Source organism: Bombus impatiens, unplaced genomic scaffold (genome assembly GCF_000188095.3).
Source record: "Bombus impatiens unplaced genomic scaffold, BIMP_2.2 scf_0058, whole genome shotgun sequence".
Classification (NCBI taxonomy): Eukaryota; Metazoa; Arthropoda; class Insecta; order Hymenoptera; family Apidae; genus Bombus; species Bombus impatiens.
The window spans coordinates 297,468-323,027 of NT_176477.1; the positions used below are offsets into that span (position 1 = coordinate 297,468).

Below are 25,560 nucleotides of genomic sequence, written 5' to 3' on the forward strand. Positions count from 1 at the left end.
GAGACTCGAGTCTCGAGACTTTAAGGGAAGAAAATGAATGAAAACAACTATTTCATTGTTTCTAAACGTCTATAATGAAGTAATATATAGAGTATAGAGTGATTCGACTGCAAAGTGGAGAATTATACATAATGTATGTTTCAAACAACACTTTAGCACTAACAATAAGCTATAACTGTTTCGTGTAAATACATGCAGACTGTTTGTTACGTTTCTCAACAAACCATACTAACATACCGATATAAATACGAATAACACTGATTATTAGTCGTTATTGACATAATTGATATATTGATCTATTAATGAATTAATGATAACTAAATATAAACGACATGAAAAGCGATCGATAAGAAATATACATATATGAAAGTACATAGAAAATAATAACATTTGTCTGTAGCGGGAAAATAATCTAACTTATTTGTAATTTCCGCTATAATATTCCTACAAACAGAAATGCTCACAGTACATACATATAGGAAAATGCAGAGAAGGTAGACTAGAATGTTTATACTGATACAAACCCGCTTGCCACGTGGCAGTATGGAATGTAAGCATAATATTAATTTGGCAGACGCGACGTAAAAAGAGAGAAAGAGAGAGGGAATAGAGGGTTGGAATGTCTAGCCGCTTGGTCGCAGCCTCTCAGCCACCCTAATGGCTTAATTAAAGCTACCCTCACTTGCGGCTTGCCCATTTGCTCTAAGTTTCCAACGGCCTACTTGTACGGTTGTACGAGCATAAAATTTACCGTTTTTATTCACACGTGTGTAGTGTGTACACAGGAATAAATCGTAACATCAAATCAAATTGTCTATGTAATCATTTACGGTTAAATCGACTACTTATTCGTTCTAAAATCTTTGGTTTCTAATTTTTACCATTTAGTAACGTAATAATACACATGTTTAATTATTATTAAAGCAAATGCATTTTTTTGAAAGTACCTATACCATATTCATATTGTTTAGTTTGGTTAATGAAATTACGAATAATCCTGAAAGGAAATACAATAACATGTTCAAATTTCTATCTCGAGAAATGCTGAGATTAAAAGGAAAAGGTAAGAGTAATCATACTATATTGCTTAATTGCAGAATTATGTAACAATTATTAGTACATACAAGATATACATACATATGCATTCCTCGTACTATTAATATAAATCTTAAACTTCTTATTCGTTTTCCTTCGTTCTGTCAGCTCTATTACTATAGATAATACTAACAAATTTCAGCTATGAGTATCGTTATCAAAAGAAATATGTTGAGTATAACAACAATAAATAACGACGCATTATCCTGTCTCGTAGACATGTTCAATAGTAGGATCAAGTATCATATCATTGCCTCGAGGTTCCAGTTACTCCCACTATTACATATTACCATCTCGACGCAATAATTTGCAGATAAGAGGAGCTCAACTTTATGAGAGTAGATATAGTTATTGTCGCTGATGAATGATGTATTTCCTTCGAATAAAACCAATAGTCCTATTTACGAACAGCATTGTTATTCTGAAAGATATAGAAGTGTAAATATGTCCTCGGAGAAACACCTCCTTAGATAATTTTTAGCTTTTCGTAAGTAATGTCCGTAATTACCAACGACAATAACATTTTTCAACGGTAACGATAATTTTAGAAATAATATAGAACAAGTACCTCTTCAAATCTACAAACAACTTACTCCGTTTTGTGAATTTTATCCATTATATATATTACAAAGGCAATCGGTATATTTTTTTAATAAATGATTCTTCAATTTATACCTGTTAAGAAATGAACGCAATATCTGGAATATTAAATTGAATTGTATTTTCGTTCAAGCAATCTTATTTCTTTGCTTTCCTTATATTCAAAATTAATATTCCATCTGTTCGTCTTTGCCTTATATTCCTTGCAATATTTTTGTATTTTTGTCGTGTTTTCTGTCTTTGTCTTTCTCGCTCCATGTTTGGTGTTTCCCTTTACCTCCGTTTCCCTTTCCGTTTGTTAACTCCTTTTCTCTTTTTGGTAAGCTTTCTCCCCCTCCTACGCCTCCCGTGAGTGGTCGCTGAACGCAATGATACAGGAGGGTTGGTTCCCAAGTTATTATTTAGTCTCAGATATACATTTGTACGGAGACCCTTTAATGGTCCGACGTTTATTTCCACGCGTCTTCGCTGCACTGCGTCCATGTGCACATGTAGACGCGATTCCATTTGAAAATTATTTGGTTCTGTTAGCTCGAGAAATGAGTAAAGGAAAACTACTCCCGTCGGAGCGATTGAATGCCTTACAAGTACTTACATACCCAAAACCATTATCGAGCCCGTAGGTTTTATAGTTAAGTAGAATTGCACTCTTAGGGATAACAAGGGATATACTTATTGTATAATGCTGTGCACTACATGTTTGATACGTTGACCGTAATGTGGGATTTTTGTCTGTGAACTTATATTCAAGCGTCAGCTCGCTCGATAATTAATAACGTTCGAGTGTTTTCAAAAGAATTAATCGACTGCCTGCATATGCATTCAAAAAGAAAAGCAAGGGATCGCGCTTGCGAGAGGTTGACGGTTTAGTACGATTAAATATTAAATACACAAAATAAAACATTTCCAAATTATAGAAAACAATTCTTTAATTTTCATTCGATATTGCTATATACTGCTGAGTAATTGAAACATAACATTTAAATTTATGGTGTGATACTATTTGGTTGTTGCAAATGCAATAACTGAATTTATATTTGCAATTTCCATTGACTACCGAAAGTAATATTTGTGGAGAGTAATATGTATTAATCAAAGTACTTACACTCCACTGGACTCGCTACACTTTGACCATGTAAAACATGCATGTACTTTCAATAAAAAACTCTGTGTTATTAGATCCAAAAAAATCCTTGAATGTATTTTTTATTACGACTTTATTATTAAATTTGTTGTTTAATTTAAGCATTATTGTTTGAAGTTGTTACTATAAAGAAATTGTAATATTAGGAATATTAGAATAGAAAGTCTATTCTATTGTATATTCATTTACACGACATCAAATGTATTACCGAAACATATAAAATAGAACGAAAAAAAGTTGAAAAATTTATATTGTAATTTATTAAGAATTGGAAACCATTTAATCGTCGAATATTGAAAAACAGAACTTTTCTAATTATAAGTACATGAGATTACAATTAAACGATTCCGCAGGCTAGAGGAAATGATAATAAAGATAGTTCAGGTGCAATATTTTATGTACATCAATTAGTATAGATAAAGGGTGTTAATATCAATTTGCCGTGATCGAAAGAACTGGAATAGTCCCGGGACGGATTGCAGGATTTCCGCAATCGCGTTCATATGCATCGGCAGCGAAGCACGGAACCAGTGCGTGGGTGCGTGCAACGAGAATTACGCGCGCGGTTGCGTGCAACATTAACATATAGATGCGATTCGTGACGCAAGATGCATACTCTCGATGCGATGTATGCACGCCTGCATACGCGATACGAGATGCTCTTATTCCTTGCAAGAATAGCATTCGAGAAGGAGCGACGAGTATCCTCCAGCTACTAGTTTGCAACGCTTATGAACAATGAGCCCGCGATGCTAAAAACGGAATGCCCACGGCTATCGATGCTTTCTGCCCTGCCATACACCTGAACGTAATAACATGTTAGTACTTACGTTGTATCGAGCCAGCTTGCCGGTGAGTTACGATTTCACCTCGTAAATTCGTTAAAAATTCGATGGAAAACCTAAAATTGATGCTGAAAGGAAGTAGAACTATCATCGTGTCGACGTTTAACTATCCACGTTGTTTATAACGAATCAGTATTAACGTTCAGATAAATGAAATTGACATTAAATAACTAAGTATCGAGAGAACTGCCGTTTTCTGTTTAAAGGTTCATTGCATCGTATCTCGGCATATTGTAAATATGATGCTATATACATAATTTTTAGTATTACAACTTTCTCCCAATGTAATCTTTAATAGCTTTTATTCCTTTCTTGCGCAAAGCTCTGTGTATGATAAATTGTAAATGTATATGAATATGTGCATATTTTGTTAATAAAATAAATGTGTAAAAATTTTAACTCATAATATTATATGTACATTATAGATAGGTTACATAGGCTACAGACAAATGTATAAAATTTCGGTACATTTACAAGATATGTATCATCTTAATAGATACTACCTTCAAATATATAACATATATTTTATGATAAATCTAAAGTGTAATTCGTATTTTATGTTTTAAGTCCCCAATAATAATTGAGCTTTAGTTAATCTAGTTATCCATTGTAACTTGTAGCATTCTTTTGACATTCTAACTAAATGACGTACGGAACGTGATACGGTACAATTAGAAATAGCAGTTAATGAAATCAAAAGGCAGGAGATCAATAACATGATCGACACCGATTAGAATACTTTACCTGATTTTATTAAAATAACCGAAATTAATTGGTTTAAGGGATAAAAACAATAGACGTGTAACGCGTCAAAGAAGCATCAGTATGAAAGAAGCAGAGATAAACTTGTTGTCTAGTTTACAAGGCGAGTTAATTTACAGTTCGCTTACTGTACCGACGCGTGAACCTATTGCTTGTGCGTATTGCGTATGCGCTCGAATAAACGCCCACTAAGGGTCCTTCCATTTCAGGAAACATAGCCCTGGTACTGTTTGTACATCACATCGATTCGTTCTCTTTCCCGTTTTCTTCCTTTTCCGCAATCATGGATGCATTTTAAAGTAGCTCTGACCGTATCCTTTCGTTACATGCCACAATAAACAACAAAATAAAAATCAAAACAAATCGAAATTCACTTTGTTTAAATGTCTACAAGTATTTTAATTCAATTTATTCTGTGTACAATTTTTCAGACATCTTACAAATTTAATCTTACTAAACCGTCTACTTTCTATTAATATCTGGATTGAATTGGAATTCGCTAATCGAATCAATTCTACTTGATGTTACGTTCATTATATTACAAGTCCATTTGTGGGAAGAATTTTACGATGTATGGTGTACATCCGTATAACGAAAAGAATGTTTCGAAGGAAATGACCTTTCGCTTTGTCAATGCTACGTACTCACGATGAGCAATCGATCTGTTTTTCGTGGACTATTAAAGCTGAACACGCATTTCGCCAAAGGGGACGTTTGACAGCATGATAAACTCATCGTGTCACCCTTTCACAATTTAGTTCGATAATATATATTCTCGACGATACCGTGATTGCTTTCTAATAGTTGATAAATCTTGAAAGTAATTTTTAGATTTTGAAAATTTATTTAATTAATGATTATACAATAGAGTAGGTGGGATAAAACTACCCTATTTACAAAATATTTGAATATTAGTGATATAAGTTATTCCTTAATATAAAAGAACTTTTTGTATCACAATTAATTATTAATATATTAATATTAATAATATATCTATAATGTTATTAGCATTATAGATTTAATATTAAAATTAATATTATATTTATAATAGCGTGACGTATGTATTTGGAATATTCTTAAAATATTGTATCACTCGGTATATGATAACTTCTATCGTAATAATTATCTTCATTATTACAGTACAGGCTTGCCGGTTGGGTCCTAAACCAAAGTTAATTACCAGCCGCCGTAGCTAATTTAAATCAAGACTAATTGACTCCTCCCTTCACCCCTGCGATTCAACTTCCATTACTCCAGGTCGCGCCTCAGCTTCTAATATCATGAAACTTTCCCTAAACTTGTCTCGTTTCATCTACGCGTCGCACAAAATCCCTAGATGAATCATAATAAGAATGATTAATATATAGTAAATGATAGAAAAAAAGTATCTTATACTGTACCCATAAGTGAATTCTAAAAAGTCTTATTAAACTTAGATGAAAATAATGTTATAGCAAATGCGTAAACAAATGTGCATGTGTTGCTAAAAATAATTGTTTTACGTGTAAATGTAAATATGTACATATAACCAATCGTATACAACTTAAAAATTCTTCAGTTATGTTACGAGTAAGAAGTTACGAACGTCTTCAACGACAATAAATAGGTAATTCCATAATTTTTAAACAATAGAAACATATTGATTATATAAACCCGAGGAAAAAAGATTGTGGTCGCGAAGATGAAAAAGTTCGGAATCGTTCTTCTAAAATTATTATTTGTTACTTTTATTTACTTTACAATTAGATACTACTTTCTTCACAAAAGGTTTCCTCCTTTTTAATATAGACATACGTAATATAAAGCTGTATTGTATATAATAAAATCGAACTAATATCTAACTATACAACAAAGTTCATACGTAATAAAAATGACAAATAGACATGCTTGTACTTATCTCAGGTAAAACCTAAATTAGAAAATTCCCTAGAAACTCTGATGATATGAATTTTCGAAGCAAACGATAATAGATTTGAAACGCATACAATACCTACCGAAAAGAAGTTAGAGGTATTAGTGTCAAATGCTCGACTCGTTGCGTTGGCGCAACTTACTAGAGGGTATGATGACAAGTAAATGTCTATGTAAATTTCGTTTAAACGGTAGACTATGATTCCAGTCATTTAATTTCGTCGTGAAAGTACATCGCATTAAAAGCACCGTTTACGCTTACCCTTGCAGGGTGGGGGCGTTTCAAAAGGTAGTCGTACGAAAAACCGTAGATTCTCTACACTCTACACTGTCACGACTGGCAGGCAAGCACCCACGCGTCCATTAAAGTCCCACTCGGCCGTTACGCGGTAAGATACTTAGGGTGCCTCGTAAGGCATGCATCGTACCACAAGACCCTTTTATAATTAAGACGTTACTTTACGACTGCGAGTATGCCTCGCGTGCATCCTATATTCGAGCGCTAAAAGAAACGGGAATATTTAGAAAAAATGTAAAACTGGTCTATGTTAAAAGATTTCTTTTTTACGAAATAACCCATGGTAATTTCTGCGCGTAAAACACAAACAGAATAGAAGTCCATCATTACTCAATCTATCGTGATTTGAATATTAAATAAACATTAACATCTCTTGCAGAGACAGGTCTCTGATTTCTCAATAGAAAATTGAAATTTTCCCTTCATACTGATACATGAATCGTAAAGATGGAATAAATAAGAAAAATAAAGGAAAAGAAAAAAAATTCAAGTACTTGCGCAGGATGGAATTCTGTATATATACTAATTAAGGCTATATTGAAGATCTTTAAAATGGTTAAAAATTGATAAGAATGTCACAAGGTAGAATGAAATAGTATAAAATGAAATATATTTTGGAATAATATTTATACGTATGCATTTTTATATGTATATTGATACATATGAAAAGTGAATTATTTCGATGTTCACATAATAGTAAATATTCGAATGATCTTCCATTCTTGTAATCTGCATACTTTTCTATTCTTTTGTTCATACATCGTTTGACATATGAAAAGAAAGAGGACAAAAAATTGTTAAATCACGACAAAATTTACGTAACGCCTTACGTAGAAATCGACATAAAGTTGTAGAGGATTGCGGTTACATCTGACTTTTGGTCTGGAACATTGGATTTAGGTGGTTTGTTCGGTGATTGCAATATACCATCGGACTCATTGCGGCGAGGAGAGCAACTGAAATCAGTTTCGAGGTGCATCTATTCGATCGATCGAATCGCTCGATCGGAAAGCGGACCTTACGGTTTGGGATACATTTGATGGCGAAGCTATTGCTCGTTCGGTTGATGCCGATTGGCACGGGTTAATCGACACAAAGGATGTCTCGTTAGTCAGGAATTAAACGGATTATGGTCTGAGGTCTCTGCCATCACGATCGATTCGTGGCATAGCAGCTAACCGGCATATCTGGTTCGCTTTCGACTCATATTATCCATTTCGTAATTCGGTTAATTGATTCGATGGTATACTTAACGAGCTGCCAACGAAATTTGTCTACTACTAGCGAATTCTTACTAAGAAACACTGCTTAATTTCGTGTTCTTTCGTAACAGAAATTACATGCGACAAGAAAATTTATGTACATGGTAATGCCATAAATTATGCTCCTTATAGAAACAACATTACAGTACAAATAAATTATAGCAAAGACTAATCTAATAACATCTTTTGTTCGTAAATTTGAGTATTACAATCTAAAGATCTATAAAACTTGATAGAACTTGAACTTGCCCGAAATGACTAACTTTCGCTTGCACACACTTTTTTAGGAAATATAAGTATTATAAGTATATATAAGAATATAAGTATTATAAGTTATCAGATTGACCAGGCCTCCAAAATTTCCATCAATATTTCAATATTGCTGTGTAGTTAATTGCAAGCCTCTTCTTTGAGAAATATTTTACAGGCGATGGTCGAAGGAATTAAGATCAAACTACCTGCCAATTTCATTATTAATTTATTTAATGAATTTTCATTCTATAGATCCATCGTTACAAGCCAGGAGAATTATCTCATAGAAATGCTGCATGCATGGAAAATTGAAAACAGAATGAAAAGTCACGTTTGCACAAAATATCAACGTTCGAAAAGTTTCTCCGAGCGATTTGTTCTTTTTGGTATTTTGTTTGACAGAATTAAAATTTTTGAAATATCGACAGACAGTTTCGAGCATGGACGAACGTGACCGTAACTTGGTACGGGCGTAGAATTTTCATTATTTTTTACTAGATAACGCGAACCCGTCTACCAACGGAACATCGATTGAATTTCAAACGAAATTCAAATTACGTTTAATTTGGTTAGCCAACGAACGAGCAAAAGCGAAGTGGAGCGAAGCGCGTGTGTACTGGTTGCGTGTAGTTTGGATTCGTAGTTCGGGGGATTCGGTACGTTGTACGGATTCTATTATCGACCTGCAGAGAGCCTACGGTTCATTAAAACGGCATGAAATTTACAAACAGAAGTTTTTGTGTTTATTTCAATCCTTTTTACAAACTCTCTGTCCTTACTTCTATATTTTTATCATCAGTCCGTTTCATGTACACCAATCTGATGTATCTTAAATCGTGTATCTACTGCTTTAGTCTTGTTTTCGGTAATATATATACTTCATTTTGATATAGTACGCTTCTATGTCGATTTGTATGTACTTGAAATAGGCAAGTACTTCGTGTTATAATTCACCAAATGATATCAATGATTTACTGTAAAATAAAGCTTCCGTTGTCTTATACAAATCACTAGATAAATGATCGTATAAAAAACTCTATTAAACAAGAAAAAAAAATATTTTTGAGTACATTGAAATAATCGTATATAGTATGTGTATATAGGTATGTGTTACTTACAAGAGATGACAATTTTTTAATTTTTTTGTATACTAAGGAAAACAATTTATTAAGCTCAAATAACGATGCTGTTAATATTCTATAACTAACATTAGTCAATGCTTTTAGAAACAATAATCGATGAACATGAAGGAAATATAATACCTGAGGTATAGTGAATTAAAGGAACGTGTAAAATTATAGCGTTTTGCTACATAAAGTAAACCTAATGTTTCTTCAATCGATGCATTATTATTCTATAAAGCATATTACGCATATCCTTCGCAAAGATGATTAGTTATGATCAGGCTAAGAGCTGTTACACTGGAACATATTCCAAAGAAAGTTAATTGCGGGACTTCGGGACGAGGACACGTTGTACGGTGGCCATGTCGTTTGAGATAATAGTATAGATGGATATCGTTTCGTTGGATAGAATGATTAGATAATAAATGGATAGCTGCACCCACAACTGTTCCCAATAATAATAATAGAGCGTATTAATAAAATATTATTGACTATTCTGATTACATCCTATAAACCAGTTTAACAAATAAGAAACCATAAACTAACGCATAAAATTTCAAAAAGGGTTCTTCTTTGAATACAGAACATATACGTACCAACGATATAATTGAAGTATCGAATTCACCTACTACACATTTATAATCCGAATGTATAGTAAGCAATTGAAGTGACTTTATATTGCTTTCTAGGTTGAGATTATGAAAATCTACCTTGAAATTTAGATACAATATGCTGAGATCACAAAAAACATCAGAGCCTAGTTAATAATATCCTCAATAAGTTTATATTGTGTATATGTGTCCATAAGTTTGTATTCGTTAAAGCTATTAGTCGATGATTAGCAAGATCGATTAGGTCCTTTCCCGGTTCTCAAGAGGGACAACTGTTGCTTCTTGCCATTTAATAAGGGGATATGTTATCAATCGAGATGCAATTGAAAATCTAATGAAAATGCAAACAGAAATAAACGTGTGAAACGTGGCAAAAATCTGTCTATATATGAAACGTTTTATAATTATGTATATAGAGAAAACAATACATTAGCTAAAAATATTTTGCATATTCTTGTATATAAATCCTTGTATATTGTCTATAAGCAATTTCTCATGTTGTTTGTTATAGATCAATGTGGAAAATGTCGAGCCAGCACTAAAAGATTGAACCTGAACAAGTATTGCAAAAGAGATTATGGTAAGTATGCAATCAGGGTAGATTATGTGTCACTACAAAAAATAATTCTAAGAATTTTTAAGATTCTGTTTAAAGTAAAAAATGATACATAGATATTACCATTATTTCTTTCTCATAATATAAATATCCTCAGTTTACGTGCTTATTAAAAAGACAAGCAATTTTTTCAATTTCAATAAAAAATTCTTATCAGAATATAGACAAATTCTCATATTATTTATACATTCTTTGCGTCATCTATTTTCTCTCCTTTAGCCATAACGTAGCATTTAGCAATCGTAATTATTTAAGATCGCCGGCAAAATTAACAGAAATTACTGTTATCATACTCCTTCGTGATTCATTTGCTATGCAACCAGCAGTAAAGTGACGATATTTCTTGATTTCCGGTCACAAATGAAATAACAAGTAGCATTACTGCATATGGCGTAATGTAACTTAAATTCATTGCACCATGAACGATATTAGTTTACCCGTGTACGTCAATGATGTAACCGTAAATGAAGCAAATCTTTTTAATTCCTTATGTATCGTGTTAAGCAAGAGATCATAATTAACGAAATGTATAAATTAGAAAACGTTACACCTTTTTAAACTTGTAAAATATGTAAATACGGTAAATCATAAAAAAAAGGTAGAACTAAGAGATTACCCCATATTTTTTCTTTCAGCTATTCTGGGTAGGATAACAGATAGACACAAAAAGAACGATGGCTCTCCAGCAGGAACAAGCGTGTCTGGTTCAGTTTGGATACGTTTCACCTTAAATGTTGACTTTATTTATAAAAAATCTTCAAACTCGAGGATTCGTCGTGGTGACGTGTTTCTTTACGTACACTCGGCCGACTTAGCCTGTAGATGCCCGAAAATCAAGCCAAACAGGTAAATTATTTGATACATATCTAAAGTTTGCAATGAACCAAAATTTTTATTTTAAAGAAATCCTTCAATAATATCTTAATAAGCGTATTTTCTAAAAAATATCTTAAAATAATTACCACGAAAAAAGCATAAAATATTGTGATAAGGAACAAGTAAGTATATATGTGATGTAAACAAAATTAATAAATTAACTTTCGAAGGTTGGATTCTATACTTTCTTTATTCATACTTTTTACATCGAATTATACAACTTAATCAGATTATTATTTAAAACGGTAATGATGAATGTTCTTGCTAAAAATAGAAGCAATTTCACATACTTGATAAAATTATTACAATATAAATATGTTAATTTAAAAAGGGCTGGAATAGAATAAAATATCGATGGATCAAGAATTTACAAAAATATTTAAATAATATAATATACCGAGGCAAGTTAACCATTTGTAAAGCTATGTGCATCCATATGTTTAATCTTTTAATTTTATTTCGTTTTATGACTATGTACTGTTGCATCGTATTAATATTTACACTATCTCACTATCCTGAATATCGAATGATCTATTTATGTCGATTAAACCAAGAAAGTATAACCTTATGAATTGCATTTTAATTTGTATTTTTTCTCTCTTTTACACCTACTAAGCAAATGAAATGTTAGTTATAAAGAGTTAGGGGATGATAAACAATAACGAATTGATTTTTTAGTTAGACCATTGAAATTTCCAGATCGTACTTGATTCTTGGTCAAGAAAGCGATGGCGGAGGTCAAGGTGGACTGACAGTGACGCAGAGGTCGATTGTGATCGAATGGCGCGACGAGTGGCATCGTCGAATGCGACGCTTCCAGCGGAGGGCAAAATCGTGCCATTGAACTAATTTGCATCACACCAAGGAAAATTAGACGGAGAAAGATTGGGAAGATAGAGCAAGCAGCGGAGAAGAAAAAGATGGAATAAAAGAAAATGAACGAACCAGAGAGATTGAGAAACAGAAGTTAAAACTTTACTCGTATATGTACGTAGAAAAGGATGCACATTCATTTTCAAAACTGCCAATAGCTGTATGTACTCTCGCATACTTATTGAACGAAATAAAAATACTCGACGACGTCCTAAGATTAATGATAAGTAACAAAGAAACTCAAACGAAATGAAGTGCAAGTGAGAACCCAAATACACGCGTAAGTTGGTTTTATATTGCATACAGAGACTTTTAATTTATCAAACTTAATAAATTGTTTACGTCAAGGATCGTCAATATAGAAAGGAAAATCTATATAGAATAAAATGATGAACAGTTTATTTGATAACTTAATTTTATTCGTTAATGTTTTGGTTATTTTTGTTGATTTTTCTGACAAATAATTCCAAATACACGTTAACTTACTTCTAAGAGTTTATAACTTTTGTATATTATGTTATACAATTTTTATAAATAAAGCTGTAAATTTGATAAATGTAACAGTCTCGATGACATATTTTTTTTGAGCTTAGGATTTTAGTTGGCATGTTCTAAAATTTGCTATATCTGGTCTATATGGAAATATGTACATGTTTCTCACATCTTTGAAAGATAGTAGGTAAATATATGTACGCATCTCTGTATGTATTTTTTATAACTTTTTAAATAATTTAGGTAATAGAACACGTGAAGTATGTATACTAATTAGAGATTTCTATTATTTTACAATGTATTGTAGAATATGCAACAATTTTCTAGAAATTTGGAAAAATTGTGTATACATATATTGCAACAACAACATTTCTCACATGCATTTCATCCAACCAAAAATGCAATATTTTGTATTAAATTAGACTTAGTTAGACACTTATATCGATATATGTATACATTTTCTATGAATTTTATAGTTTATATTTTTTTTCTATTCAATTTATATCATAAACCAGAAGAGATTGATATCGCACTATAACTTACAATAAAGGAAGTTACGTTTTACAAATTATAATTCATAAATTGATTTTTACTACGCTACGTTGCAATTTGAATATCAAGCAACGTATATACTTTACCTTTGTTAAAACCTAACGTTTTTAAGTCCCAAATTTAACATTTTGCTCAAAATGTGCGAAACAAATCGATAAGAATGTTGTATGCCGTTAAATGTATTAATAAAATGAATCAAATGTGCAGTATTCGGTAGTAAATTAGAATTATATGCATATCAGTCGTAACCACCATTTCGTACAAATATGTCATTTTTATAGTTTGTTACATATAATACAGATACACTACGAATGCGAAGAATATGCAATATTGACACGCGTAATCAAAAGAATAATAATCGGTATAATGATTTTATTAGTAAATTCGTAATACTTCCATTTTTTCTTTTACTTTAATTAAAGATGTGTCAAAAAATAGAAAGAACGCATTCATTTCATGCAATTGGGAAATCTGTTTATTAATTAATAAACTATATATATACATAAGTAACAAAAACTTGTTTCTCTAATTCTTAGGATATGTATAATCTAACTAAAATCAAAGTTTCTATCATCCTTTCTTAGCTTATAAAACACTCATATACGAGTACGTATAGCTATACAACAAATATGTGCTATAGTACATTCTATTGTACCTTGTATTTCTATAATACGCAAATTACGTAAAGTAAATTATTATACAAGCACAATATATTCAATCAAATAACAATACACAATATTATTATATGTATAATTTACATAATAATTGGAAATGTACACAATATTTGTGCACAAACACTGCCTGCAATTTGCCAATATTTATATACGAGAATTCAGATAAACAAGTTTTTACTACCTTATTTTCCTTTTATTTGATGACATGTATGTATACATATTATAAATTCTGTTGAGTTTTATTATTGACAAAAATGTGGACACATGGTGTTTTGTCCAAAAGATTCTTTATGTCATGTACTTCAAACTCTTTGGGTTTAGAAATCGTTCCTCCAAAGCGATATTTCATCTCTCTTATTGCAGTTATGCCACCAATTAGACTAACAATAAGATTTTACAACGTTGTACATTGTACATGGTCTTTTCCCCGCTCTCAGACTTCCCATTTTTCTCATATAGTATAACCTTCTTTTTTAATTTATTTATTCTTCTCTCATTCGGTTATCACAAATCGATCACATTTATAAAGATATACGCGTACGTTGAATGTAGATTTTCTTGTACATTTTCTATATAAATTATTAAGATTCTTTTCTAGTTGATATTATTATTAGTATTATTATTGGTAGCAGTAGTGATAATAATAGTAGTAACGATTATCGAAGAAATATAGAGGCTAAGCTCGAAATGTGTGGAAATAACTATTCATCGAATGATCGGTTACTACTTGCTGCAAAAAGAATTGTCGTAGCTTCAAATGTTACGATGATTAAAATTAACCTTGTTGTCGTCATAAAATTTGACAAGACATAAAGGGAAACGGTATTTACTTAATTAACGTATATTTAATGCGCTTTAATATGAAATTTCGTACAAAAGGGTATGTGTATATTAGTAATGAGAAATTTCCTTTTATAATTTTACATAACATGAACATAATCAATTGTTCTTCCGAATTTTAAAACTTGTTTTCCCTGCATGTTATTCGTGTATACTTCGACAATAAAAAATAACCCAACTGTGGAAACTTTACAAATGAAATGGGAAACTTTATCGTTAAGTGGAATTAATTATAACAACATTCACATATACAGGTACATTAAATAAAATGATTTATGATAATTGTCCTGCTTAACAAATAAGTTCCTAACAGTGACAGGCACGTACATCTTATAATTTCCCTTAAAAGTTTTTTAAATCAGCTATATCGAAAAAATTTATTTGTAATATTCGACAATTAATTTTCTTATCAACATCTTTCAAATAAACAACAAATATTTTCAATCGTTTCCTAAACTATGATTTTATTTATATTAGCTACATGTATATAGGGTGCTGGATATTCATCCTTTCTTAAATTCGAAACTAAAAGTTTTACCTAATTAACAACTTTTCAATTAATTGCAAGCTTAATGTTTAGCAAAATTTATTTTACCAAGCATTTCTATGCATTTTTATTATCATGCACATCAAAATTGAAATTTGGATAGTGAATACAATATATGTATTACTTTTAAGACATTCTGTATGTACTTGTTTATTTCAATACTTGTTAGCGTTTTCTATTTCAAATCGAGAAAATTCTCTTTACAAAAGATCTCTATCGATCAATCAACTTTGATTAGTTTATAATATTCACGGCTATAAAAAACGTAAAAAGAAAATTTACTTCAAAAATATTAGAGAAATTCTTCATTAGTTATTATTAAAACCAATCGAAGCAAAACATCCGTAGCATAATTTAGAATAAAATATCAATTTAAAAAATTTGTGAAAATAATTCTGATTTGTAACAACAATATCTTGCCTCCTCGATTGAAGAATGATTAAGCATCGTTTTATATATCAAAATCAACGATGCATCAATGTACTTACGATATTAATAAATACCGAACGCTGCATGTGTTCATGTGATCGTAATAGCGAACTTATATAAAACCGACGTAAGATGATATACGTACTCTAATCTTCGTTTATGTGACCCTTTTTACGAGGTTTGATAGGTAGAGAAATATTTTTCTAATCATTTGTTTTTTAATTACTTAATCGCTTAAAATGTATCTTCATTCTGATAGAAAGTATCATAAACAAAAAAAAATGTTTTCTATTTGTTTTCCTTAATAAATATTATAAGTGTATTTGAAAGAAACTGGATTATTCTCCTAAATTTATGATTTCTATTATAAAAAAAAACTAAAAAAGAGTCACGTAAATAAAAATTAAAGTAATGAACACGACTAATAATATTCGATTGAAATAACACTGTTCGACATCAACGGCAAGAGAATTTTTGTAAGAGAATCATACTTTAATTATTGTAATCTCATTGTTCGCGAGACGTTATTTCGAAGATTCACTGTTTCCGTCGCCTATGCTATAATTACGTGTATAAAATGTACCAACGTAAAATAGCTTTAGTATAAGTAAAGAATATATCAGCTATTCACAAAATTAGTACATATATTTGAGTGTTAGAAAGAAAGGATATACGTACAGGATGATGTATTACATTACAAGGAAGATCGATCGATCGATGTGGCTTATTATAATATCTCGATCAAATTGCTAAAGATGTCACGGCCGATCGAATTTTGTAATATTACGAGGCATAGTATAAACGCATATTTAATTCTGTTCTATCACTTCGAAATGATTTGAACACATCTTCCAATCCTTTTATAAGAGACTTAGAAATTAGAATGATGTAACACCTTGATTTTTTGCATTCTGAAAACTATCCTTACACGTTAAGATGATTTAATACTTCGCGTAACTATTTCGTAGCAACAAATAATTAGGTTTATTAAGACGTTTTTATAAAGATGCAACATCGATTGATAACAAAAATTTGTTCTTTATATACATACATATATAGATATATTTGTAAGGCAGATTGCAAAAAATTAACAGTTGAGAACTAACGATCATTCGGTGTCATTACACAAAATAATTACAGCATATGTAGAAGTAAGATGATCTTATTGTTAGTTCCGTTGTTCAATTTCCTTCGAGCGTGTTAAAAGCAAAAACTGCACCGTTTAGTTAAGAATGATTCGCGCGATAGTATTGTAGATGGAAGAATACCGATTACAGGTCCGAGATTTTACGAAATTCTTGACCAGTTGTATGTATATCGTAGAATATACACGATATCACAGTAAGTGTGCTATTTATACCTCTACATTATTAATCGATTACTGTTGTACCACGATTACGATTTAGATTCGATTAAATTATTAAGTGTATCGTTGTGTATTGTGGTGTAATAAATGTGATTAGTTGTATGAATAATAAATACAATGCATAAGGAACATATAGACCTATTGTATTGATTTATTTCTACCTTTCTTATTCATACATATATTTATGTAATAATGCCCACAAATTTCCCAAAATAAATCTATAAACTCCATACATAGATTTCGTTTCCCCTATGAATAAAAAAAATATAATATTAAATATAATATTAAAAACAAATTGGCTTGACCGCTCACATAACGTTTGTATATATTGAACTACTATTCCTATATATTATACATTATAATAGTTCTCGAATCAAGAAGATGTGAATCAGTACGTTTGGGATCTTTCGAAAAAGTAGTCATAATTTATAATCATGAATCATAGAGAACAAACATAATACTCTGATGGTATACTATTATTATTTCTATCAGTATTTGCGAAGCATCAACGTGCAATTTAATCGCTTATGAATCGAGAATAAAATTATTGATCCTTACTTTATTGAAAAATCCTAATCTAAGCAAAGTAAACTAAATTTCTACAGCATTGGAAAAGAAATACTGTTAAGAATTCGAATGCATATTTGGATTAATCACAGATTAAATTGGCTAGATCTTATGAAACATGTTGACAAAATTTGTGAAAATCTATTAACGACACTAGAGAACTGATTATTGTTCAATATATATACATACATATGTATACTTATCTATGAATGACGATGAAAATCGATTTGAAGCAACAAATATTCACTAAGATTACGGAAGTATAATAATTGAACACACTTTAGATAAGCTTCTACAAATTTTTCTTTAAAATATATTTTTTCACCATTTATTCTGTTTTAATAATAATAAGACCTTCTCGATAAATCTTATTAGATTTGTCTTTCCATTCTACTGAAAAATCGGCAAAGAAGTTAAGAAAAAAGATTGTAAGATTCCATCAAATTAAAACAACTAAGAGTGACCTTAAAAACTTCAGAAAAAATAAAGAAAAAATAAATAAAATAGCTAACGATAACCTATCTGAGGATAATAATTTAATAATGATTTATATATTTATAGTATTTATATACGTATACACATATAATTTATATTATGTTATAGTATGTTATCATTATATATGTATAATAAATTAAGCATCGTAATTTAATTTAATTTAATTAATGGTTTAATATAATAATATAATTAATATAACAAAATAATTTTTCAAGTTATTTTTTATGTATCATTTAGATAGAATAAATCAATCAATTAATGTTACAATATCCTCTAAACTAATCAATATTCAATCTAAATACGTTAATACTTTTTTATGGTGAATGCAACGATATATTAATTGATATAATGTATGTATAAAAAAAATTTATAGTTCCATTTGCAAGAATGGAAATAATTTTTAAATATTCAAAATGCTATCCACTTTCGGAGAGGACAGCTACACTAAATCTAAGATCGTACATCATCCGAAATCGTTTAATTTTACCTATTGAAATTCTATAGCATCTTCTACCGTATCAGGGCTGTAACTTGCCCAGTGCAAAGGAGGCTGTGTAACATCGCTTGTACATATAAACTCCTCGTCAAAGAGATAGCCTAGGTGTGCTGTCTTTAATTTCTCAATGAGCGTGCAAAGTTTTTCGTCTGTAACGTATAATATCAAAACATTATGAGCTCGGAATATGCGGTTCGTTATGGCAAAGAGAAGAGTACTGGTCGGCCGTCATCGTTATCCGATTGTGATAAGCGAGCAATTTTGGGTGTAGCTTCCAACTCGCAGTTAACAACAAAGCGAATACTGGAAAAATCTAGTGTTAGTGCCAGTGTTTCACGTGTTCGTCAAGTTCCACTAGCCTGCGAAGATATTAAGAGGCTAAAATTGAAAAAGAAACCTTCGTTAACAACGAAACACAAAGTAGAACGTTTACGCTTTGCAAAAGAAAGAATGCGTTGGAAAAAGAAATGGAGAAGGGTACTTGTTGTTATTTATTTATTCAGATGTAGGATCACAATAGCTATTATTTTGTTCTTTGGGTAAATCTATCACACCGTTCTGAGCCAAAAAAATCTTTATTACACTTTCTTACATGGACTAGGGATAAAAACAAAAGAACATCTTAAACCTATCGATTAAATCTATCGATTGTATCTAGAACTACCTTCTAGTTACTATTTCTTGTAACTAACGCAGCTGCATACGGATGGCGAGCACGAACTCACGTTGTCATTTTCAACAATACTATTTTCAGACGAAAAAGATTCAACTTGGATGGTCCTGATGGTTTCCAATATTATTTTCATAACATAAGAAAAGAGGCAATGTCAGCAATTCGACGACAAATGGGAGGAGGCAGCATGATGGTTTGAGCCGGCCATCGGTTATTTCGGCAAAACAAGTATCAAGTTTATCGATGGGAGAATGAATAGTGTCCGATATATAAATTTAATCAAAGAACAAATAAATAATCATGCAGAACGCATTTCTGGACCTAATTATATCTTTCAACAAGATAATGCATCTGTACACATATCAAGATTGGTCCAATCTTATTTTAATGAAAATAATATATCTATTTTGCCGTAGCCTGCACGCTTCACGGCGTGTACGCGAATGAAAAGCAGTATCAACACGTACAAGAATTAAAAAATGCAATTGTACGCGAATGGGATACGTTAAGTCAAAATTATATCCAGAAACTATATAAATCGATAGCAAACCGTACAATAGAAAGTAATAGAAAATAAAGGGGGATGTACCTATTATTAAATAAGTATATATGTTTGATAAGTAATTATTGTTAGTTACAATTTATGTTGATTATTATTTTCTTCTTGTACATGTGCTATCATTTCGTTCTTAAAATAAAACAATTTTTTTTGTTACACACTAAACCTCATAATATTTTTAATTATTTTTAACAAACCGCATATTCCGAGCTCATAATGTTTTGATATTATACGTTACAGACGAAAAACTTTGCACGCGTCATTGAGAAATTAAAGATAGCACACCTCTTTGACGAGGAATGTATTTGTACATCAACAAAACATAGGATTTATCAAAAATTTTAAATAAAAATACATAATAAAATATTGATGAAAGAACAGTATGGAGCTATTCGTTTAAATTTGTTACAAGCACCTTTGCAATTGCTAAGCGGAATGATAAATAACATGTATCTAACGTCACAAAGAAAGTTGCGTTTGTACTTAGGAGAAAAGTGAAATCGTAGAAAGATAAATATTTCTATTGGGTTGATGAGTGACTAAGTGATAGCGGATTTTGTCATTAGGTGGTAATTTTTATTTAGTAATTTATACTTCTGATTCGAATTATAAGTCAGCCTTTGGTCTAATTTAGAAACAAATACAACTTAATTAGTAATTGCATAATATTGCAATAAGTAATTCTCATAATTTCATTTGAATTATTTTATATGTATTTTTTAGTTTTTGTCATGTTCAGATATTATTCTCAGTTTCTCTTACGTTTTATATTAACTCTAATATAAACTACAATACAATTGTTATTCTCACTTATTATATACGTATATGCACATGTGATGATTTAAAATTAGCGCCAATTTGAAAATGGCAATTTTTAATTTTGAATCGACCCAACAGGTGACGCTCTAAACGAAGAAATGTGATTTATCTCAAATTGCGATTTAAATATTTATTTCGCAGAAACAAAAAAGTGAAGCGAACAACTGTTAACAATAAATATACAATAATCTTAAAACCATGTTTTTACCTTTGCGTATAATTCATACTCTTGCCGTAAGTTTTATATAGCCTAATACTGTATAGCCTAATTCCTAGTATCATAACCTCTTTCATAATCTTATATAATTTTGTTTATTTATATAAATTTACCGCATATTTTACAGTAATAAAATACATTTAAAATGATATCATGAAATTAGTTTTCCTTATCTTCACTTGCTTAAAGTAACTACTTAAAAATATAAAAGGATTTTAATAACCAATGTCAAATAATTTTAAGTTTTATTTATGCTATTGATATTATTCTTATTATGAAAAATATATTATTATCCATATGCACATATCAATTTATATGGTCCAAATTTTTTCACATACTTCATTATCATTTAATAAATATTTTACATTATATTTCGGAATCCTAATTTATGATCAAATTAAAATTAACATTGATAAAATGTCTTCCTGTTTCTTCTAAAAATAAAAACATTCTGTGAAACAAGTAGGTAATGTAATTTTTTTTCATTGTTTTAAACATATTGTATTTTAAATACTTCACAGATCACAAAGTATAGTTATCTGACATCTAATAAATTCTTTTGAATAATTTGTATTATTTATTTACTTTTTTTGACTAAACAGAATTGCAAGAACGCTAGAGGATTACATACTTCAACCATTCGCATCTCAGATCAGTTATTTATTGTATGTATTATTATATAAATATGAAATTAATGAATGTTTTACACCGATGCTAATTCATTTTATATTGAATAGCATAGAGATAGTGAAGTTGATAATCCAAGTATACCATTTGAATTCAATGAAGCAAACAAGAAACGCATCGCAGCTCTTTTAAAAATTTATCCTGAAGGTCATAAACGTGGTGCGATGATACCTTTGTTAGATCTGGCTCAACGTCAACATGGATGGTTACCTATTTCTGCTATGCACAAAGTAGCGGAAATATTAGATGTCCCACGCATGCGAGTCTATGAAGTTGCAACATTTTATACAATGTTCAATAGAAGACCAATGGGAAAATATCATGTACAAATTTGTACCTGTACTCCATGTTGGTTACGAGATTCTGATTCCATTGTAGAAGCTGTAACTAAAGCTACAAATTGTAAAGTTGGAGAAATGTCTGCAGATAAACTATTTACTGTTTCTGAAGTAGAATGTCTTGGTGCTTGTGCTAATGCGCCAATGTTTCAAGTTAATGATGATTACTATGTAAGTATAATTTTAAAAAATATTTCATAGCCCCAACTAGATAATCCTAATTTGATTTTAAATCCAGGATAAGTCTTAAAATAAATTAAACGTTCATAAAATAAATATAAGTAATATCAGTATCTCTTACAGGAAGATTTAACACCTGAAAGTGCTACAGCTATAATAAATGCATTTAAAAAAGGTGAAAGACCACCACCAGGACCACAAAATTCTCCTAGATTTGCAGCAGATCCGGCATCTGGTTTAACATCATTGACATCACCACCACCAGGACCTGGATTTGGTGTTAGATCAGATTTATAATTTACCGTATATATAAATAAAACATTGTATAGTCTGTAACGGATTTAGTACAGATTGGATGTATAAATAGATTACCTAATATACTATTTAAAAAATATGTATAAGATTTAATCAATTGTATCTTATCATCATCTAGCGGTGAAAAGATAGAACTAATTGATATGTGGCAATTAAAAAAAATAAATTTGTTGACTTCTAGGCAGAATTCTTGAACTTTTGAAGGTTCAAATAAAAATGTGGAACCTAAAAAATTAATTGAGACTAGTTTCATTTAAATATTCTTCCTGGCTTCTAAATTATAAGTAAGTTTTAAAAATCGTTCAGTCGGTGGACTATGAGCGAATTTTAGAGGTAACTGACTGAAGTTGGCACGGCACACATCTGAAGTCCGTCACATTATAAATTGCATTTTCTTGATTCTATCTGATTCTATCAAATAATTTAAATTCATAAATACAAAACTTAATACTATTGAATTTTATCATTATTGTTAATTTATTATTATTAATTTGTCCTGACTAAGTTCATTTTCTTAGTAAGTGAAAATTAAAATAAGTTTTGGTATTATAATAATAGTATAATGGTCATGTACGATCATTTCAGCTTTAAAAAAAAGTACGGTGAGAATTAAAGAATGACGTTTATGAAGGATCAAAGATCGAAAGGTACGGTCGACGAGCAACTACAAACCTTCATTGAGCGAGAAAGCAAAAATCAACAATTTCAGGTTAGTTTATAAATAAATATTTCTCTTTTAAGTCATTTTAATGTTTCGTACAATAATTTTTAATTAATATAATTCCGAAATTAGGAATATTGAAAGTAATATCTATCATCAAACATTAGAAAGTAAAGAATATGCAGAATACTTATTGACTTTTATATTGTATGTAACAACAGTTGTTTTCTTTTGCACTGAATATAAAATTATATCCAAAATAATGTCTTTTAACAGTATGTTAATTTTATATGTTAAGTATTGAGATTAGTTAGTTGATTTATAAATACAAAAATATTTTGAAAAAGAAATTGCAATATATTATTGCAAATATATGTAAAGGTAATCTTTTTATTTTCAGAGACTGACACTTAACATAACTGATATTTGCTGGCAACTCTGTATTGGAACACCTGGTAGTTCCTTGAGTTCAACTAATCGAAGTTGTATTGTAAATTGTGTAGAGAGGTTTATTGATACAAGTAACTTTATTGCATATAGATTGAGAAATACAGTTTTAACTAATGCTGCAAAAGTAGACGTGCAATAAATTATTTCATGATTAAGACATTTTCATAGTTAATTGAGCAAAAATATTGTTACTATTTATGATACATAACATTTTGTAAACAACATTTTATACAATTTATGTAAAAAAAATGTTTTCAAGTCTTCGTGGATTTGTGAACCGGCATAGACGAAAGTTTATATTGGGAGGTATTGTAGTTGGTGGTGTTATTTTTGTCAGATATACAGCACGTAGACTTCGAGAATGGCAAGAGAAAGAAATAAAAGATATGCTGGACAGATCAAAGCGACGTCAATATTTTGAATGTAATGAAAGAACATGCAGTCAGATGATAATGTCTCTTACATTAACTTTAAAAGATTCTATAATAAAAGTTTTGGATACTAATGCTGTTGTAGATAAGCTTCGAAATGGTTGTCCTGATAAAGTAACATGTTGGAATGAATTAAAAGTTTTAGCAATTGCTAGATCTGCCTTAGTAGTTTATTCGTATGCCATGTTAGCAACTTTAATAAGAATTCAATTTAACGTAATGGGTGGTCATGTATACAAGGATATTCAGAATTCTAATGGTACAACAACAGAAAATGTTGTACAAACAAAATATATGTCACTTTCAAGTCACTTTATATACAAAGGAATTAAAAAATTGGGTTTACTCATAAAAGACAAGGTGGCAGAAATAACAGCATCAATTTGTTTGAAAGAAGAATTGAATTTAAGAGACATAGAAGAAATATATTGGGCTTTAACATCTTCTCTTTCTGCAGACAGTTCAAAAGACCCTGTAAAAAATCTTGCTGAATATATGTTATTATCAAATTGCGAGGAAGAACAAACACCTATATTATTAAAATTATTTAATGAAACATTGGATCTTCTAGAAAGTGAAGAAGTACAAAATTTAACACAAAGTAGTATTAGAAGCGGATTTAGTTTACTAGTGGACCACATTTCTGCATTCTTTATTGCTTCTCCTATAGTAGAAAATGGTAAAACTATTCAGAATGGTGTTTCAGTACCAGGAACATCGAGTCAAACTAGCATAAACACAAAGTATGATTCAAATGCGTTTATAAATATTAATAAGGTATCCATGCCAATGGCTAAAATAATACCAATTATAAATGGACAAGTACCAGATAAACCAACATTAAAAGATTTTCAAAGCGATTTGTTACAACGTCTTATAACAAATAACGAACTTAAGACACTTGGAGCAAATATTTATGAGGCATTTAGTTTTTAAAATTAACCACTAAGATATTCATATTGTACACAGAGCACTATATGTATGATATACGAAAATATAGTATGATGAATTGCATTTGATAAAAGTAGCTATAAATACTTCTTTAAACACAAATAATTTTTATTTCAAACAAAATTGTGGAATGAATAACATAGTAAAAGGTTGTAAAAGGATCTTAGCACTTTAATGTTCAACTATATATTTAAAATGTATCATGAGATTCTTATTATTACACATATACACTATAAAAATAGAATTGTAAAGATATTCTAAACTATTTCATTACAATATATAATGTTCTTAAGAAATATGTTTTACTTTTTCACAGATACTTTTTTTATATCATTTTCTTTTTATACTATCTTTTTAAACACAGCAAAAATGGACACTTCCATGTAAATGATTTAATATTGCAATAAATGTAACTTGACATTTTTAGACTAATAATTTATCAATATTTAATTTCAACAAAGGTGGAAGAAGGCAGTTGTTCATTTAAAAATTTATATTTAAGAATATAATGCATGGCGTATAATATTCGCAAGCATATTACTTTTAAAATGA

General features: G+C 30.1%; 4 protein-coding genes across 4 annotated transcripts in view; all 4 read left to right on the forward strand.

Annotated features, from left to right (window-relative positions):
- The window catches only part of LOC100741846 (netrin-1-like), a 107,902-nt gene extending 94,451 nt beyond the window's left edge, over positions 1 to 13,451 (forward strand). The window contains 3 exon segments of the mRNA XM_003485438.4: positions 10,416 to 10,484; positions 11,156 to 11,366; positions 12,096 to 13,451. Of these exon segments, the coding sequence (XP_003485486.2) occupies positions 10,416 to 10,484; positions 11,156 to 11,366; positions 12,096 to 12,240 (425 nt within the window). The 3' untranslated portion in view covers positions 12,241 to 13,451.
- A 5,358-nt stretch (positions 13,452 to 18,809) lies between these two features.
- LOC117152531 lies at positions 18,810 to 19,680 on the forward strand. Its single transcript, XM_033324653.1, has 2 exons — positions 18,810 to 19,181; positions 19,482 to 19,680. Exons 1-2 carry the CDS (start codon positions 18,902 to 18,904, stop codon positions 19,538 to 19,540), a joined length of 339 nt encoding a protein of 112 aa, XP_033180544.1. The 5' UTR covers positions 18,810 to 18,901; the 3' UTR covers positions 19,541 to 19,680.
- Positions 19,681 to 20,829: 1,149 nt separating this feature from the next.
- On the forward strand, positions 20,830 to 22,752 carry LOC100740450 (NADH dehydrogenase [ubiquinone] flavoprotein 2, mitochondrial). The gene is made up of 4 exons (XM_003485427.4): positions 20,830 to 21,012; positions 21,598 to 21,660; positions 21,733 to 22,191; positions 22,324 to 22,752. Exons 1-4 carry the CDS (start codon positions 20,977 to 20,979, stop codon positions 22,495 to 22,497), a joined length of 732 nt encoding a protein of 243 aa, XP_003485475.1. The 5' UTR covers positions 20,830 to 20,976; the 3' UTR covers positions 22,498 to 22,752.
- Positions 22,753 to 22,873: 121 nt separating this feature from the next.
- LOC100740931 (peroxisomal biogenesis factor 3) lies at positions 22,874 to 25,081 on the forward strand. The gene is made up of 2 exons (XM_003485431.4): positions 22,874 to 23,224; positions 23,577 to 25,081. The coding sequence occupies exon 2, from the start codon at positions 23,875 to 23,877 to the stop codon at positions 24,991 to 24,993; it is 1,119 nt and encodes a 372-aa protein (XP_003485479.1). The 5' UTR covers positions 22,874 to 23,224; positions 23,577 to 23,874; the 3' UTR covers positions 24,994 to 25,081.
- Positions 25,082 to 25,560: the final 479 nt, after the last annotated feature.